General features: G+C 45.0%; 1 protein-coding gene across 4 annotated transcripts in view; it reads right to left on the reverse strand.

Annotated features, from left to right (window-relative positions):
- Window positions 1-6101: 6101 nt before the first annotated feature.
- LOC129821121 (diacylglycerol kinase beta-like) overlaps window positions 6102-17404 on the reverse strand; it is a 162436-nt gene continuing 151133 nt past the window's right edge. For all 4 annotated transcript variants that reach the window (XM_055878439.1, XM_055878440.1, XM_055878438.1 and 1 more), the window contains 3 exons: window positions 13422-13542; window positions 12573-12633; window positions 6102-11852 (listed from right to left, as the gene is read on the reverse strand). In XM_055878439.1, coding sequence (XP_055734414.1) covers window positions 11748-11852; window positions 12573-12633; window positions 13422-13542 — 287 coding nt within the window. In that variant the 3' untranslated portion in view covers window positions 6102-11747. The remainder of the gene's footprint in view (window positions 11853-12572; window positions 12634-13421; window positions 13543-17404) is intronic.

Raw genomic sequence — 17404 nt, forward strand, 5'->3', positions numbered from 1 at the left:
CATTTCAGATTATCAGTGATGTGTACGCTGAGGAACTTGAAGCTTTCCACCTTCTCCACTGCGGTCCTGTCGATGTGGATAGGGGCGTACTCCCTCTGCTTTTTCCTGAAGTCCACGATCAGCTCCTTTGTGTTGTTGACATTGAGTGAGAGGTTATTTTCCTGGCACCACACTCCCAGGGCCCTCACCTCCTCCCTGTAGGCTGTCTCATCATTATTGGTAATCAGGCCTACTGCTGTTGTGTCGTCTTGATGATTGAGTTGGAGGCGTGCGTGGCCATGCAGTCATGGGTGAACAGGGAGTACAGGAGGGGGCTGAGCATGCACCCTTGTGGGGCCCCTGTGTTGAGGATCAGCGAAGTGGAGGTGTTGTTTCCTACCTTCACCACTTGGGGAGCGGCCCATCAGGAAGTCCAGGACTGATTTGCACAGGGCGGGATTCAGACCCAGGACGGCAAGCTTAATGATGAGCTTGGAGGGTACTATGGTGTTGAATGCTGAGCTATGGTCAATGAACAGCATTCTTACCTAGTTATTCCTCTTGTCCAGAGGGATAGGGCAATGTGTAGTGCCATGGCGATTGCATCATCTGTGGATCTATTGGGGCAGTATGCAAATAGAAGTGGGACCAATTTGTAAGTCGCTCTGGATAAGAGCGTCTGCTAAATGACTTAAATGTAAATGTAAATGTCTAGGGTGTCAGGTAAGGTAGAGATTATATGATCCTTAACCAGCCTCAAAGCACTTCATGATGACAGATGTGAGTGATACGGGCGATAGTAATTTAGTTCAGTTACCTTTGCTTTCTTGGTCACAGGAACAATGGTGGACATCTTGAAGCAAGTGGGGACAGCAGACTGGGATAGGGAGAGATTCAATATGTCCGTAAACACTCTAGCCAGCTGGTCTGCGCATGCTCTGAGGACGCGGCAAGGGATGCCGTCTGGGCCGGCAGCCTTGCGAGGGTTAACACGCTTAAATGTCTTACTCACGTCTGCCACAGAGGAGAGCCCGCAGTCCTTGGTAGCGGGCCACATCAGTGGCACTGTGCTATCATTAAAGCGGGCGAAGAAGGTGTTTAGCTTGTCTGGAGCAAGACTTCGATGTCCGTGACGTGGCTGGTTTTCCCTTTGTAGTCTGTGATTGTTTGTAGACCCTGCCACATACGTCTCGTGTCTGAGCCATTGAATTGTGACTCCACTTTTTCTCTCTACTGACGTGTTGCCTGTTTGATTGCCTTACGGAGGGAATAATTACACTGTTTGTATTAACCTGGCAATGGACAGTAGAAATATACAAACCCATGGTTGCGGTTTTACTTCAACCAAGTGTTTGTTTGTATGTTTTTGCCAATGACAGATAATCATTGTGATAGTTTAAACCAGGTAATATTAAAATGATCGAACATGGCGCAGTTTATGCACAGCTACTATCCTGCTCGATTTGTGCCTTCACAAAATTAAACGACAATGTTCTGTCATGCATTTATAAAATGACAAATGGAAAGTGGCCTGTGCATCTTGCCCGATTTAATTTAGGCCATATGGCACATTACGCACTGCAGCGGAGCAGTGCATTCTATGTCAGGACATACATTGCAACATTGAAACATTTGATCGTGTGGCCCATTGTCTCATGGCAGCTTTGATGTCAGCAACTGGCAAAGTGAACAAAACTTTCAGTAGTTGGAAAAAGTAATGTGCAGTACATGCGAAGTGGAAGTTTTAATTGTGGCTTTCCCCTGTCTCAGTTTGCATATTTGTTCCTAAAAGCAAGTCAATGTTTTTTAAATGTCAGCAAGTCCATATTTTTCAAATGCCACTTATGCTTAAATTGTGCATGCTACTTGAAATAAGCCTATAACCTTAATCTAGCGAACATAAATCAGGCCTGTGCTCCAGTTTGTCTGTACCGAAAACATAATCAACCACAAAACCACCCAGGTTTCAATTAATTAATTTATCTTCTTTTTTTTATTTTTAAATTTTATCCCATTTTCTCCCCAATTTTCGTGGTGTCCAATCGCTAGTAATTACTACCTTGTCTCATTGCTACAACTCCCGTACGGGTTCGGGAGAGACGAAGGTCGAAAGCCATGCGTCCTCCGAAGCACAACCCAACCAGCCGTACTGCTTCTTAACAAAGCGCGCCTCCAACCCGGAAGCCAGCCGCACCAATGTGTCGGAGGAAACACCGTGTACCTGGCCCCCTTGGCTGGCTCGCACTGCGCCCGGCCCGCCACAGGAGTCGCTGGAGCGCGATGAGACAAGGATATCCCTACCGGCCAAACCCTCCCTACCCCGGACGACGCTATGCCAATTGTGCGTCGCCCCACGGACCTCCCGGTCGCGGCCGGCTGCGACAGAGCCTGGGCGCGAACCCAGAGACTCTGGTGGCGCAGTTAGCACTGCGATGCAGTGCCCTAGACCACTGCGCCACCCGGGAGGCCCCAATTAATTTATCTTCAATCAATCTTATACAACCTTACCAAATGACTAGGCTACAATGTAAATTACAGAGGTACTCTTATTACTGTAGATTGTATGTTACAATCGTATATAAATCCAGAAGGGAGCCACATGTACCCTGTGTGATGTCCAGAAACGAGTATGGCTGTCCGGACTGACTGTGGCAAAAAAATTATGTTGGTGACCAGATAGAAGCCTTCACATAAACTCAGCTTAAATGAATGTGTGAATTCTGATTTTAAATCCAGGTAAATAAAGGAACTCAATGGAGACAAACTTCCTTGACATCCTTTCACTAGAGCTCTCCACAGCTCACTCATGTGAGCGGAGCCAAGGAAACAAAATGAGATACATTTAATAGAGCAGTCGAAAAGTTCACAAGCGAGTTAATGAGTTAATGTAATGTAATCATGTTTCAATTTATCAATTGTATTTTGAATATTTGTATTGAGAATATCGATGTATGCAGGCTGACTTTATTCATGTGTGCCTTTGTCCCACAAACAAAGATACAAACATAAGATGAGTTATTCATGATGATTTGTTTTGTTTTAGGAGGGGGAGGTAGGGGCTGGGGAGGGGGAGAGAGGTGGGGGTGGAGTGGGAATGGGGTGCACCTACTGAGAAGGGGGAGGTAGAGGGGAGATGGGACGGACAGGACAATTATTTACTTTTTATTTCATTAACTTGTTTATTTTTGGTTTGTTTTGTGTTTTTTCCTGTATCCATGTTGATTTTTTTTTACTGTTTTTAAATTCTTTATCTATGTACTTTTTGAATATTATTGCCTGTCTGTGATTTGACCCCAACACAGGAAAAAAAAGAAAGAATAAAAGGTTGGTCACAAAAAAAGTAGTAAACCATTCTCATTATCATCTGTATATAAACCTAAACCCTCTCTTTAAAAACGCCAATGAGGAACATATGGGGAATATCCAACAGCTGTTATGTAAAACAGAATCCCTAAAAGCCAATAGCTGTGATGTAGCACTTATAAGATTGGAGGATGGACATGAATAGTATGAATAGGTAAATATACTGCATGTATAGTGGAGTCTTTGTTGCCTGGCCCTAAGGTCTGGGGAGTAGAGGTTGACTTACAGTAGAGGGTCTTTTAATTATTGGCCTGTATGTTCCTCTCTGTTGGGGCGGATGTGGTGGGAGGTGTGTGTGTGTGTGTGTGGGGGGGGTGGGGGGGGGAGCTAGCGGGGGCATTGTTCGAGAGCGAGCAGAATGTATTTGTATTCCAATTCTTTTCTTAAATAAATGTGACACACACAGTGACACATGCCACATTGGCTGTGTTTACACAAGTAGACCAATTTTAATATTTTTTTTCACTAATTGGCCTTTTGTCCAATCAGATCAGCTCTGAAAAATAATTGGGTTGACTGTGTAAAAGCAGCCAAAGACTGCTGTGTGTGTACAAGTACAACCCTCTCCTGAAGGACCTCTGTGTCCGAGAGCGTCCATCTTGAGGAGGCCTACAGTGAGCAGCATCATTCCCTGTCCCAACTTTATGTGTGACACAGATCTCTGCTCCTTATGCTATGTGAGCTAATCCAGCTCTTCTTCTTCCCACACACACAGACACAAAGTGATGTCCCAGTAACTCCTGCTGGTATACCAGGGAGGTGTGTGTTTGATTGATTGTTTATTAGGACCTCTTTTAGCCCACAATGGGACAAAATATAGGTACAGTAACATTCATAACATACAGTATTGAAAGTATGGAAGCTGTTCTTGAGCAATAGCCTTCATTAAAGCCTTATCAAATCTGGGACTCAGTCTTTCCTTCAGGGTCCCTTGTTAGGCCCATCTCTCATTCCTGACTTCAGCTAACTAGGTCCCCTCACAGCTGAAACATTGCTGGATCACTCTCAAATCTTAATATTTGAATGTCTTCATGGCAGTTATACCAAAGGGAATGTCTGACTGTCAATATGCTATTTCCAAGATAATAAAAAAAATAGAAAAATCAGTGTCGAGGTCAAATGATGCTCTCCGCGACGCCAGACAAGATGTAAAATGTCTTGCCATGCTATTAATAGCTTCACAAAAACTGCGTCCCAAATGGCACCCTATTTGCGATGTTGTGAACTACCTTTGACCAGGGCCCATGACCCAGAGCCCCACAGTGCACTTAAAGGCAATAGGGTGCCCTTTGGGACGCGTCACAGAGAGATAATTCCTGCCTCATTATCGCAGCTTGTGTGGCGAAGAGAAGACTCCCAGCCAAAGGCTCCTCTGTCTCTGTGGGGCGTACAAGTTGAATAAGTACAGTATGCATTTCAAATGGCACTCTATTCTTTATATAGTGTACTACTTTTAAACAGCGCCCATATATAAGGAATAGGGTGCCATTTGGGACTCAACCAGAGAGAGATCTTCTCTCCTTGCTCTCGCTTTCTGCTCAAACGCCTGTCTCTGTGTCTCTGCTGGAGAAGAGTAATTAAACAATTACACACCGGCGAGAGGAGAGAGCTCTCCATATGTTAATGCGTACACTCCTCACAGTTAGAAGACCTTGAAAAAGGAGGCGAGAGGAAAAAGCACTCCACTTAGCACTCCAAATAGCCCAGCATTCTTTATGTTGTATTCATTAGATAGTTTGGGGTTCTCAGTGCAAATGGCTGTATTTTAAATATTAAATGAATGTGAGGGCACAGTATGGGGTTACTTAAGAGGTACACATTTAGGCTTCATAACTCCTTCGAAGGCTGTAAGGGGAAGTAAACATTTTGGTAAGTTTGGTTCTAGGCTTATTTGCTTTAAAATCATCAAATTTGGAAACAATCACCTCAGTCATAGGAAAAACAAAGCTGCATTTTATGGTGGGCTGAGACGAGAACAACCTGTGTGTGTGTGAGCATGGGCCCGAGGTCTTGAGAGGGGAAGGAGCATGGCTAGAGGGGTGGGTGAAGGAGCAGTGTGTCATGGGTGTGGTGGGGGATATGGGTCTTCTGCAGTTTGGTCATTCAATCACATTAGTCATTGGCCGTGTTCGAGAGCATCAAAACGGTGATGTATCACAGGTAAATTGTGACTGACTGATCTACAAATAATATTAAGTAGTTATTTATGATGCAAGGTGATTTGTAGATCAGTCAATCTCGACTCACCTTTAAAGTTGGCTGCAATGTCAAACGCTCCCATTGTCTCTTCACTCTGTTTGACAGTGATATGGGTGTGTTCCTTAGTGTGCATTTCACTGATTCAGTATAGATATATCAATATAGATAGTCATTTTAGCAGTATCTCTGCTTCACAACAGTCTAAAACAAAAGCAAGTTATAACAGTTTGACATTCATTTGTGCACCTCTGTTCACAATAAGGATCCAGAATATTTGTCTCTGCTATCATCTCATGATGAGTGCCCTGCGTTGTATCCGTAGCATTTCTCCTGCCACACTAAGTGGTCCTTATCGTCAACATAACAGCTCTACAATATCTGATTACATTTAAATCCAATACATTTAAGTAGAAGACAGAGCCAGGTAGGTGTGCGTGTGTGTGTGTGTGTGTGTGTGTGTGTGCGTGCGTGTGTGTGCGTGTGCGTGGAAATGTTGTAGAGAATAGAATAAACATCCCATTGGACCATATCACCAAAACAAAACCCAACAGAGTGCATAGCATATTCAACCTCTGTTTATTTGATAAATCTTTTGTCCATCAAAATGGAGGATGCCAACATACAGCTAACAAACATACCGGCGAGGAAGAATGACAGACAGTAGACGCAGCTAGGGCACAAGATGAGAATATTGATTCACAGGCCTCTTTTTGTCCAATCACAGAGAGGGAGTGGGCGGGGGGGGGGGGGGGGGCTACTGTCACTGTCTGCCCTTGATCCTCATTGGGTGCTACAGGCGTATGGATAGCTACATACCACACTGACCCTGAGGGGGTAAACACCACAGAACTAGAATAAGTAGAACGGGCCTCCCCATTCAAGTCAATGATGCAATAATGGGAGGACTGGCAGCCATTTTGAGTGTACCCATGAATTTAGCAGTCAAATTGCTTTTGTCAAATGTTCCGAGCCCTTTCTATTAATTATATTTCTATGGTAAACACAACAGGCCTATGGGTTTATACATACATGTAGAACATCACACTCAGGAATGAAATGGACTGTATGCATGGCTCTACTGCATGTGTCCTGGCCACTAGTGTCACTCAATACTGTTAGTTAATCTGCCCATGCCTAAGAATAGGATTGCACCAATAACAGTGACAGTACGATAAACCTCACTGCCTATGTGAGTCTCTAAAGGTGGAAATAAAACAAGGTCGGAAGCGGGAGCGACAGTGGAGACAAGGGGATAATAGTTACACATGGGGAGGATGGTGACAAAGACTGTCTTTGGCTCCATTCCAATAATGCCAACTGAAATACTACTTAAAATGCAGCAACGTATTGGCCATATTCTAAATGGTATGCTTGCGTGGATATGGGAGCCTTTTTTGTGCCCGGATGTCTCAATTCAGTGGAAGAATGTAGATATAAGTGATTAATTAACTACACGATCCTAATTGTAATAGACTGTGTATACTATTATCATAATTGGTTTATTTGATATACCACAAACACCCCCTTTAACCACCACTCAAACTCCCTCCTCTAGGTCACCTCAGAGGTAGCCTCTGCCGAGTTCCCAACAACTGGATGTTCCGGTTTTCAGTGGAAATTCAAAACACCTGTGACGCGATTTCCGCTTCTGGACATTAGCAAGGCGACACTCCATCTTAACTCCTCTTCCACATTTACTGGATTGGTTGAACAGTGCAGAAGAGAACCTCCCCTGACAGTTTTCTTTTCTTCTTGTCAAGACCAGTATGTAGGGGATCTAGTTTCAGGCGTTTCTTTTACACCTCCTACATTATGTTACCTCAGAGGCAGCGTGGTTTCAACAAGTCACATCACATCATGTACATCAACAAAGACAGTGGCCACGGCCACACACTATGGCTATGTTTATAACAGTGGATGCGGTGCAGTACATAGAAATCCCTGCTGCATCACGGTGGACAACTTACTGGTGTCGTCCCAAACGGCAGCCTATTCCATATACTGTACATTACTTTTGACCAGGATCCGCCAAGGGACACTCTGTCAACAAGAAAACGGATGTCTTCACACCGGCCCTCCTACTTTTTAAAATGATGAGAGACAACATTCTACAGACGTCGTTGACAACCTGGTCTAAACCAAATCCTCTTAGAAGTGGATGTAGTTGGAAGTGGAAGAACACCATAGGCAGTGATGGTACAGACCAGGTGGGTAGTTGGTGATGTCAGTGAGTTATTGTAACACAGAGTAAGAGGAGATAGTCACCATCATTATTTGACTTGTTTCTATATATTTTTTTTACTCCTTCTAAGTCAGTGGCTTGTATTGCAATTGTGCTGTTGTTGTGTCCTGGCAGAGAAAGCACGAGAGAGCCACTCCTTTTGTTTGTTTGTTGGTTAAGGCTATTGATCATTTCTGATGACCGGAATTGGAGATGAGTGGTGACTGGTGAATGACACAAACATTGATGATTGATATAGCGTCTGATAGGATTAAGTTCTGTGGTTGTGATGTCGTGTCGGCGTCTCTCTTCCATCTCCCGATGATGAATCACAAAATGGCCGCTTGGCAATGGTGTACATTTCTCCTGGAAAGTCTCTCTATTTGACCAAGACAAGCCATCACTGTCATTTTCTAGCACAGAAGTATCAACATGCTATGCTAGCTACCAACAGGGAAAGACAAAGTAAATACACAAGGTCATGGGTTTTTAAGCAAAGGATTGGTTGGGGGGGTTGAATAGATAATATGACCCGACAGCAGGACAGGTCCTAGCTTGAGGGAGGGGGTTGCAACAATCAGCGTGGTCTCTCCTCAAGCAGACAGACATTTCTTTCTGTCTCCTTTGTTTCAGCAGGCATGCGGTGGTGAGATAAAATATATAATCAAATATCTATTTACACATAATTATAACTGTTTAAATTTAAAATCATCCTTTTCCCATTAATGAAAAGTAAACTGTAAACATGCACACTTTTTACTGAGTCGCCTCGATCCAGGCTCCGTAAGGACTACACACAAAAATGTGTCCAATGACCGTCGACCAATGATGCTATGTTAGAATTGTAGAGGTGATGTGGTCATTGAAATGTTTCCCATACGTACTGGTTAGAGGTGTTGCAGGGTCAGACAGACCCTGTTGTCCACAGAGATAAAGACTGTGTCCCAAATGGCACCCTATTCCCTATATAGCGCACTACTTTTGATAGGGTTTTGGTCAAAAGCTTTACACTATGTTAGGATTAGGGTGTCCTGGGACTAAACCACTGTTTTACCTCTACCCAATGGTCATTGGACATGTGTCTCTGTTTTAGTGGGGCCTGGACACGAGAGTCTCGGCTCAGTGTGGTTTTAAAGGGAACTCGGGGCGAAGACATCAAAGCCTCGCCCCGTGAGTGGTGCTCTGGTGAGTCCTAATGGCACCATATTCACTACCCAGTGCACTACCTTTGACCAGGGCCCAAAGGGAATAGGGTGCCATTTGGGACAAACACTCAGTGTACCATGGAGGCTCACTCTGCCCTCACCCCCCTGGGCCCTGCACCCTAACCCCTACATCCTACGGTATGAGGGTGCTCGACACCAAAGGGAATGTGTTGTGAACCAGCCCCAGACAGTTATTCAAGTGACCCACTGAAGAACACTGATCTGTATGTACTCTTCTATACTATCCCACTGGGCACAGATGTCAATTCAATGTCTATTCTACGTTGGTTCAACGTCTATTCCACGTTGGTTCAATGTGGAACAGATGTGGAAACAACATTGATTCAATCAGTGTTTGCCCAGTGGGATGCCTCAAAGCTCTACACTAATAATATATTATTAAAAACAGAAAAACTAAATCTGTTGTTCTGCCCCTGAACAAGGCAGTTAACCCACTGTTCCTAGGCCGTCATTGTAAATAAGAATTTGTTCTTAACTGACTTGCCTAGTTAAAAACATTTTTTTTTTTAAATAAAAAAAATGTATGTGTATGTGTAATACACAGAATATACAAATACTGTATCTGCACATATATAGCTGGCCACTGTTGTTGGGACAGTAATATTTTCATACGGGTAGTGGTATATCTTAGTCGATGAATACCACATTCTGCCACACGGGTGTCTTGCCTGTTCAGCTTTTGCTTTTAGGTTTGACTCCTATGTGTGATTTTCAGTTCAGCTCATTTCAATCGATAACATATCTTCCTGTTGCTTCAATGGTACCATCCAGCAACAAACATGATTTGAATAACACCCACCATTTTATAGCCAGCGAGCCCTCATCACTGGCCTCCTAGTTTTGCACTATTGGACACTTCACATTGCGAGCTAATGTTTTTACACTGTAATTAGGAATAGTGTTTCACAGGATAGATCCTCCCGAAATAGCAGGTTAAATTTAGTTCCTGTCCACGCTATGGTAAATCAGACCCCTAAGGCCTGGGGCAGTCAGGGCAGGCTGTTATATACCAGCACTAGCTAGCTGAATCTATTTCAATCTCTAAAAGTCTTCTGGGACATCTGTAGCTGGATGAGGCTTGTTGATTCAACCTATGGATGAGGCTTGTTGATTCAACCTATAGATATCCTACTAGGCAGCATGCACTACTGCTTATTCAACCTAAAGCTATCCTAGTGTGCACTTCTGATTGGGACTTCTCTCAACAGTGATACATGTAACATTACAGTAAGGACCTACCCAACCTCCTTCAGTCTCCTCTCCCTCTACACTGAACTCTGCTCTTATAGAGGTCCTACTGGGCTCTTCTGATTGGGCAACAGACTTATCTCACATTCTCTACAGTGATATATATCTCGTCCACTCCTCACCCCAAACTCCTTTGGTCTTCTCTACACTGGGTTTCTTTCTTCAACCTATAGCTGATCCTACTGGGCACTTCTGAGGGGGACATGGGACTCCGCTCTCATCTCACGTCGCTACAGTGATGCATATAAGTAAGGTCCACGTCTCTCTCCAACCTCTTTTGGTCTCCCCTGTACACTGGGCTCTGTTCCACTGATCTGGCTCGAAGGACCAATGACCTTGCCATTTGGAGGAGAACAATAAAACCAGTCTAAGTTGAGGGCCTGTGTGACTGAGTCTCAGAGGGGTTTATACACTTACTAAGATGGTGGGTGACCTGTCTACAGTATGTGAATAAGCCACATGAAGATAAACAGACAAACCTCCAGTCCTTGCCATCTGTTTGACCTGACACCAGATCAGCTATTGATATTCTACAAAACTAGGCTAAAGATGGTTGTTGTGAGCAAATATGCTGGGGGGAAAAAATCCCTGCATGTTAGTTTGAGTTTCCCATGCTTCCCAGGCCATTGTTACTGTGTGTTTTGTCCTGCTGCCACCGTCAAGCGTAAACGAAGCAGTCAATAATAGATGATCTCTTTCCGTTTCATCTCTCAGGCAGTGCAGTGTTCTGTGCCGTGGAGAGACACTGGAGTGAATACTCTACAAGCTCTGATCCATTATTCAACAGGCTCCTCAAAGAGAGAGGAGAGCTTGCCACACACACACACACACACACACACACACACACACACACACACACACACACACACACACACACACACACACACACACAGACACACACACACACACACACACACACACACACACACACACACACACACACACACACACACACACACACACACACACACACACACACACACACACACACACACACACACGCTGTATGTCAATCATCCCATCCCTTGCTCTCTCTCTTTTGCGCTCTTTCTTTTCTTCTACTCTTCTCTTCCCATTTCCCCTTCTGCTGCGTCGCTCTTTGTCTCTCTCTCTCTTTATGTGTTTCCTTATCACTCCATCTCTCTATCCCTCCATTTGAGAACCAAGGCAGTATCCTAGATGAACCTATATGCTGCTGGCACTGTGTTTTGCCAAGGCAGTGTGGCATTACTGATGGGGCTGGGGCTGGGGCTGGGGCTGAAGCTGAGTTTGGAGCTGGGGTTGACTGAGCTAGTGTGCCAGTGGCAGGGTCAGAGTTCAGAGTTCACAGGAAGTTCTAGAAGCTAGAACATGGATACACAGGAAGTGGTCATTACACTGAGAGGAAGTCAGTTCATTCTGAAGTGGTACTGTAGGTCCAAGGGGCAATGACTTGGTCTGTGGACCTATTGAGTTGTCCCGAGGGGTTGGTGAATGTGTTTGTGAAGAGGGGGGAGTTTGAAGTGTCCTCCTCACTCATAGTCCCGACTTCTGTTGCGTCTCTTGAAGAACAAGAAGGGGGTCTTCTGAGGAGGGCCCAGTAGCATGGGAACCTGGTTCTTATGTGTGATCTTGATCTGTAAGGGGAGGAGGGACAAGATGAAACGATATTCAACAACTCTTGTAGGACAATGGAAGTTTGCTTCTGAAACCAATGTGCCTTCATCTGTAGGAGGGAGGGACAAGAGAACATTTGACCAGGAAGTGTCCAGAAGTCTGGTCCTTCTTTTCTACTTCTAAATCCTTAACATATAAGATACACAATGGTATTTTACCATAATTTCCTGCTAAAGAAATAGCCAGCTTTTCATGCTACCCCACAGATAGAAGATTCACTTTTCAGAGCAACTATCTGACCTTGAAATCCAAATAACCAACAAAGAACAGAACACAGAACACTGTGCCTCAGCTCAGCCTGACATCCCCGCAGGTTCAACTGTATAAAGGAGGATGGGGCGCTGAGGTTTAGGGTGACACTTCTTTTCTCAACACTATTTAAACTGAATTGTTCTATATATAGCAGAGGGCATTTTGCTGTTACTACGTGATGTGTGAATGGATTCCAGCGAGCATTTCCTCCTCCTCTAATGACATAACCAGTCAGTGGTCCGCTGTGACAAAACACTGTTTCAATTAACACAGCTGTCACAGTGAAGGTGGGGAGTGTGATGGAGAGGGATGGAGGGAAGAGAGAAGGAGAGAAGGAAATTGAAAAGGCATAGGGAGCAGGAAGGGAGGCAGGTGGAGGTGTAGCGTGGGTGTAGGGTGTGTGTTAGTGTGTGTGGTGAGTCTCTGACCGTGCATGGGGGCTGCATCCAAGGCTCCCCATCGATCTGCATGGGCAGCAGCCGGGATGTCCTGTGAGTAGAGAGATAGGGGGTCAGAGTCAGATCACATGCACCTCTGAGGCACGATCTTCCCATTCACACTGTCCATACCATCCCAGGACCAGAGTCAAACACTGCTGTCTTTGTTCCCACGAGTCCTTTTCCCAGACAGGCCCCCACTCTAAACTAACTCACAGACCCCCCCCCCCCACACACACACACACACTCACACACAAAGATAGTTTAAGCCTGTCATGCATGCCTCTCCAGCTAGGGAAACTCAGTATGGGAGAATGACTGATGGATGTTATTTTAATTCTGTTCTCGGAAAATATTAAGGGTAGGCTGAAACAGGTGAGGGGAAAGCTTTGACTGAGTCCGCTATAAAGTGTACTTTAACTGGCCTTACTGTAAATGTTTAATGGAGTGGGAACTGCTAGAGCAACAACAACATGTGAACTAATTCCACTTTTCTAAAACAGATTGGTTGGTTGGCATATCCAAAATTGGCCTGAGTGCCCTCAGACGTGTGAAAAAGCTAATTCTTCAGGCCATGATGGCCAGCCTCTCTGTGGCTGTAATGAGTGAGTCAGCAGGTCAATGTTCTGTTTACTGGACACAGAGGCTCAGAAGAACCTTCTGTTTTAAAGAGTGTGAAGTGAGGAAGAGAAGGGAGCAGGAGACACTTCTGTCTGCGGGACTCAGCTCTGGTTCTGGTGACGGAGACACAACGGGATGGAAGTGGGGAGAAGAAGGGAGGAAGATGGGTGGAGGGATGGATGGAGGGACAGAGGGGATAGTAGCAGAAAGGGTCCTGACCTGATGGTGACATTAGCACACTGGGCCAGTCTGCGGCCAGCACTCTTCAGGCCTGAGTAGATCTTCCCCATCTCCATGGCCCCCTCCAGACCCACCACCTCTAGCAACTGGTCGCTCAGGTCTGGGAGAGGGAGAGGGAGATCAGTTAATACTTTCCGAGCAAAGAAAGAACAAAGCAAATGGAGAATGGTAAAGTGCATTAACGAGTTTGGAAGAGTTTTAGTTAGTTCATAGAAGGGCACAGCTAAAGACAGGCTGTAGTACTTCTTTTTTTTTAATTTTATAATATATATATATTTTTTTCCCCCCAATTTCGTGGTATCCAATTGTTAGTAGTTACTGTCTTGTCTCATCACTACAACTCCCGTACAGGCTCGGGAGAGACGAAGGTCGAGAGCCATGCGTCCTCCGAAACACAACCCAACCAAGCCGCTCTGCTTCTTAACACAGCGCGCATCCAACCCGGAAGCCAGCCGCACCAATGTGTCGGAGGAAACACCGTACACCTAGCGACCTGTGCACTGCGCCCGGCCCGCCACAGGAGTTGCTAGTGCGCGATGAGAAAAGGATATCCCTACCGGCCAAACCCTCCCCTAACCCGGACGACGCTGGGCCAATTGTGCGTTGCCCCATGGACCTCCCGATCACGGCCAGCTGCGACAGAGCCTGGGCTTGAACCCAGAGTCTCTGGTGGCACAGCTAGCACTGCCTGGCTGTAGTACTTTTGGATTGTGGCCCCTATTTTTTAAATAAATCAAATCAAATGTTATTGGTCACATACAGATATTTAGCAGATGTTATTGCGGGTGTAGCGAAATGCTTGTGTTCCTAGCTCCAACAGTGCAGTAGTATCTAACAATACGCACAAATCTAAAAGTAAAAGAATGGAATTAAGAAATATATAAATACCGGATCGAGCAATGTCGGAGTGGCATTGACTAAAATGCAGTAGAATAGAATGCAGTATATACATATGAGAAGAGTAAAGCAGTATGTAAACATTATGTAAACATTATTAAAGTGACTAGTGTTCCATTATTAAAGTGACCAGTGATTCCAAGTCTATGTATATAGGGAAGCAGATTCTAAGGTGCAGGGTTGCATAACCAGTGGAAGGTGGCTAGTGATGGCTATTTAACAATCTGATGGCCTTGAGATAGAAGCTGTTTTTCAGTCTCTCTGTCCCAGCTTTGATGTACCTGTTGAGGAACTTGAAGCTTTCCACCTTCTCAACTGCTGTCCCGTCGATGTGGATAGGGGCGTGCTCCCTCTGCTGTTTCCTGAAGTCCACAATCAGCTCCTTTGTTTTGTTGACATTGAGTGAGAGGTTATTTTCCTGGCACCACACTCCCAGGGCCCTCACCTCCTCCCTGTAGGCGGTCTCGTCATTGTTGGTAATCAGGCCTACTGCTGTTGTGTCGTCTGCAAGCTTGACGATTGAGTTGGACGCGTGCGTGGCCACACAGTCATGGGTGAACAGGGAGTATAGGAGGGGGCCGGGCACGCACCCTGGTGAGACCCCTGTGTTGAGGATCAGCAAAGTGGAGATGTTGTTTCCGATGTTCAGCACCAGGGGGTGGCCCGTCAGGAAGTCCAGGACCGAGTTGCACAGGGTGGAGTTCAGACCCAGGGCCCCAAGCTTAATGATGAGCTTGGAGGATACTATAGTGTTGAATGCTGAGCTATGGTCAATGAACAGCATTCTTACATAGGTATTTCTCTTGTCCAGAGGGATAGGGCAATGTGCAGCGCGATGGTGATTGCATCATCTGTGGATCTATTGGGGCGGTAATGAAATTGAAGCGGGTCTAGGGTGTCAAGTAAGGTAGATGTGATCCTTAACTAGCCTCTCAAAGCACTTCATGATGACAGAAGTGAGTGCTACAGGGCGATAGTCATTTAGTTCAGTTTGATTTCTTGGGTACAGAAACAATAGTGGACATCTTGAACCAAGTGGGGACAGCAGACTCGGATAGGGAGCGATTAAATATGTCCGTAAACACTCCAGCCAGCTGGTCTGCGCATGCTCTGAGGACGTGGCTATGGATGCCGTCTGGGCCGGCAGCCTTGTGAGGGTTAACACGCTTAAATGTCTTTCTCACGTCGGCAACGGAGAAGGAGAGCCCACAGTCCTTAGTCGGTGGCACTGTGTTATCCTCAAAGAGGGCAAAGAAGGTGTTTAGCTTGTCCGGAAGCAAGACGTTGGTGTTCGCGACGTGGCTGGTTTTCCCTTTGTAGTCTGTGATTGTCTGTAGACCCTGCCACATACGTCTTGTGTCTGAGCCGTTGAATTGCGACTCCACTTTATCTCTCTACTGATGTATTTTTATTCATCCTCTCGTTAAGAATACACACATCCACAAATGCTTATGGTTCAGGAACTTTAGATAGCTAAAGAAGGTAATTAATGCCTTCATAAAGCACACAGGAAATATATTTTCCACATACAATTTAAATAGATTCTTCAACTATTCAGGTCTGTTTTCTTCCTCTACTTTCTACCCACTACAATCTCAGTGTCTCTCATTTGCTCCCTCTCACTCTCTGTCTAACTAAACCATATCGCCAGTTAATCAGCCATGTCAGTGTGAGCAGTTCTCAGGTGCTCCTGAGCTGATTAACAGTGCAGGGCCTGTGCTCTGCCAGCTGACCACCTAAAGATATCCTGCCTAGTTTATCCACACAGAGAGAGCTGAGCCTGCCTGTGTGTCTGCAATAGTGAATCACTGGAGCCATCCTCAGCCCAGTGAAGGACATACACACGCGGACACACGCACAAACACATACACACACAGCACTGAGCGGACCATCTCAAAGGGTCCCGTGCCTAATTTCACTCCTGTCTCATACAAGCCCTAACATGCAGAGATAACTGTTTTGACTGACTAGGTTATAGTCGAATTGTGACAGTGTGTTTGTGTGTGTGTGTGCAGTCATGCCTGTTTTGACTGTCTAGGCTATAGGGGAACTGTGACTGTGTGTGTGTGTGTGTGTAGTCATGCCTGTTTTGATTGACTAGGGCTATAGGCGTGCTGTACGGCCCTTGGCAGTTTCACATCGCTGTCACCCGAACCGTTCTGCCTTTATGCAACAAACAGGAAACGGTCGCGTGGCTGCTTTATTCGAGAGGGAGGGAGGAGACGACTGGCTTGGCTTGCACAAGGGATCTGATGCAAGCTGAAGCTCGTGTGAGATGAACTGTCTGTACATTGGTGGTGAACACTTAGTAATGTACACAAAGGAAATGAGATTACTTCCACAAAAGTCTGTGAGAGGTCAAAGTGGCTATACATTGTTCTCACTAAAATGATCTATATCTCGAGCACAGCTGAGCAGACGAGACAAAATACACACACCAGTGTGAAGTTTTGGATTTTGACTTCTTTGGAGTTTATGCTTCTTTTAAGTTAGATTTTGACTACTTAAAGTCTTTCTAAACATATTTGCTGTGCTGCATTCTGTGGGGTTACCACATAAAATACAGGTCATGTATTCCATTTAAAGAATTTAGGCATTTCGTGCTTCACGCTAGATGCTGTTAAAGTTCATATGGGAATAAGTCTCTCGCACTCTTAAATATTTTAGATGACAATTTAACAGCAAATGACAGATGAGGGATGGGGTGAACCATTCAAAATAATCAAAGGTAAAACACAAATAAAGATGCTGGCTCCACAGCATGACAATTTACCTATGGGGTTAAAGCAAATAAAGCTGTAAAGTATCATTAATACACTGGGAACTACATACACACAGTGTAAGCCTACAGCGAAATCTGATGTTTAATGTACTTCTGCTTCGACTTTAGTTTTCAGAGGGAGTCATCCTAAATACATTTTGTGGTCTCAATTCTTTCTACACAACTGAAATGATGCTTGGGCTGAGAAAGCTGTATTTGACATGCACAGAAAATAACTGATTGCTGTGAGAATAGATCTGGGTTTAAAGAGGGGACAAAACACCGTTGCCATGGGGACAAATAG

This window comes from Salvelinus fontinalis, chromosome 23 (genome assembly GCF_029448725.1).
Source record: "Salvelinus fontinalis isolate EN_2023a chromosome 23, ASM2944872v1, whole genome shotgun sequence".
In the NCBI taxonomy this organism is placed as follows: Eukaryota; Metazoa; Chordata; class Actinopteri; order Salmoniformes; family Salmonidae; genus Salvelinus; species Salvelinus fontinalis.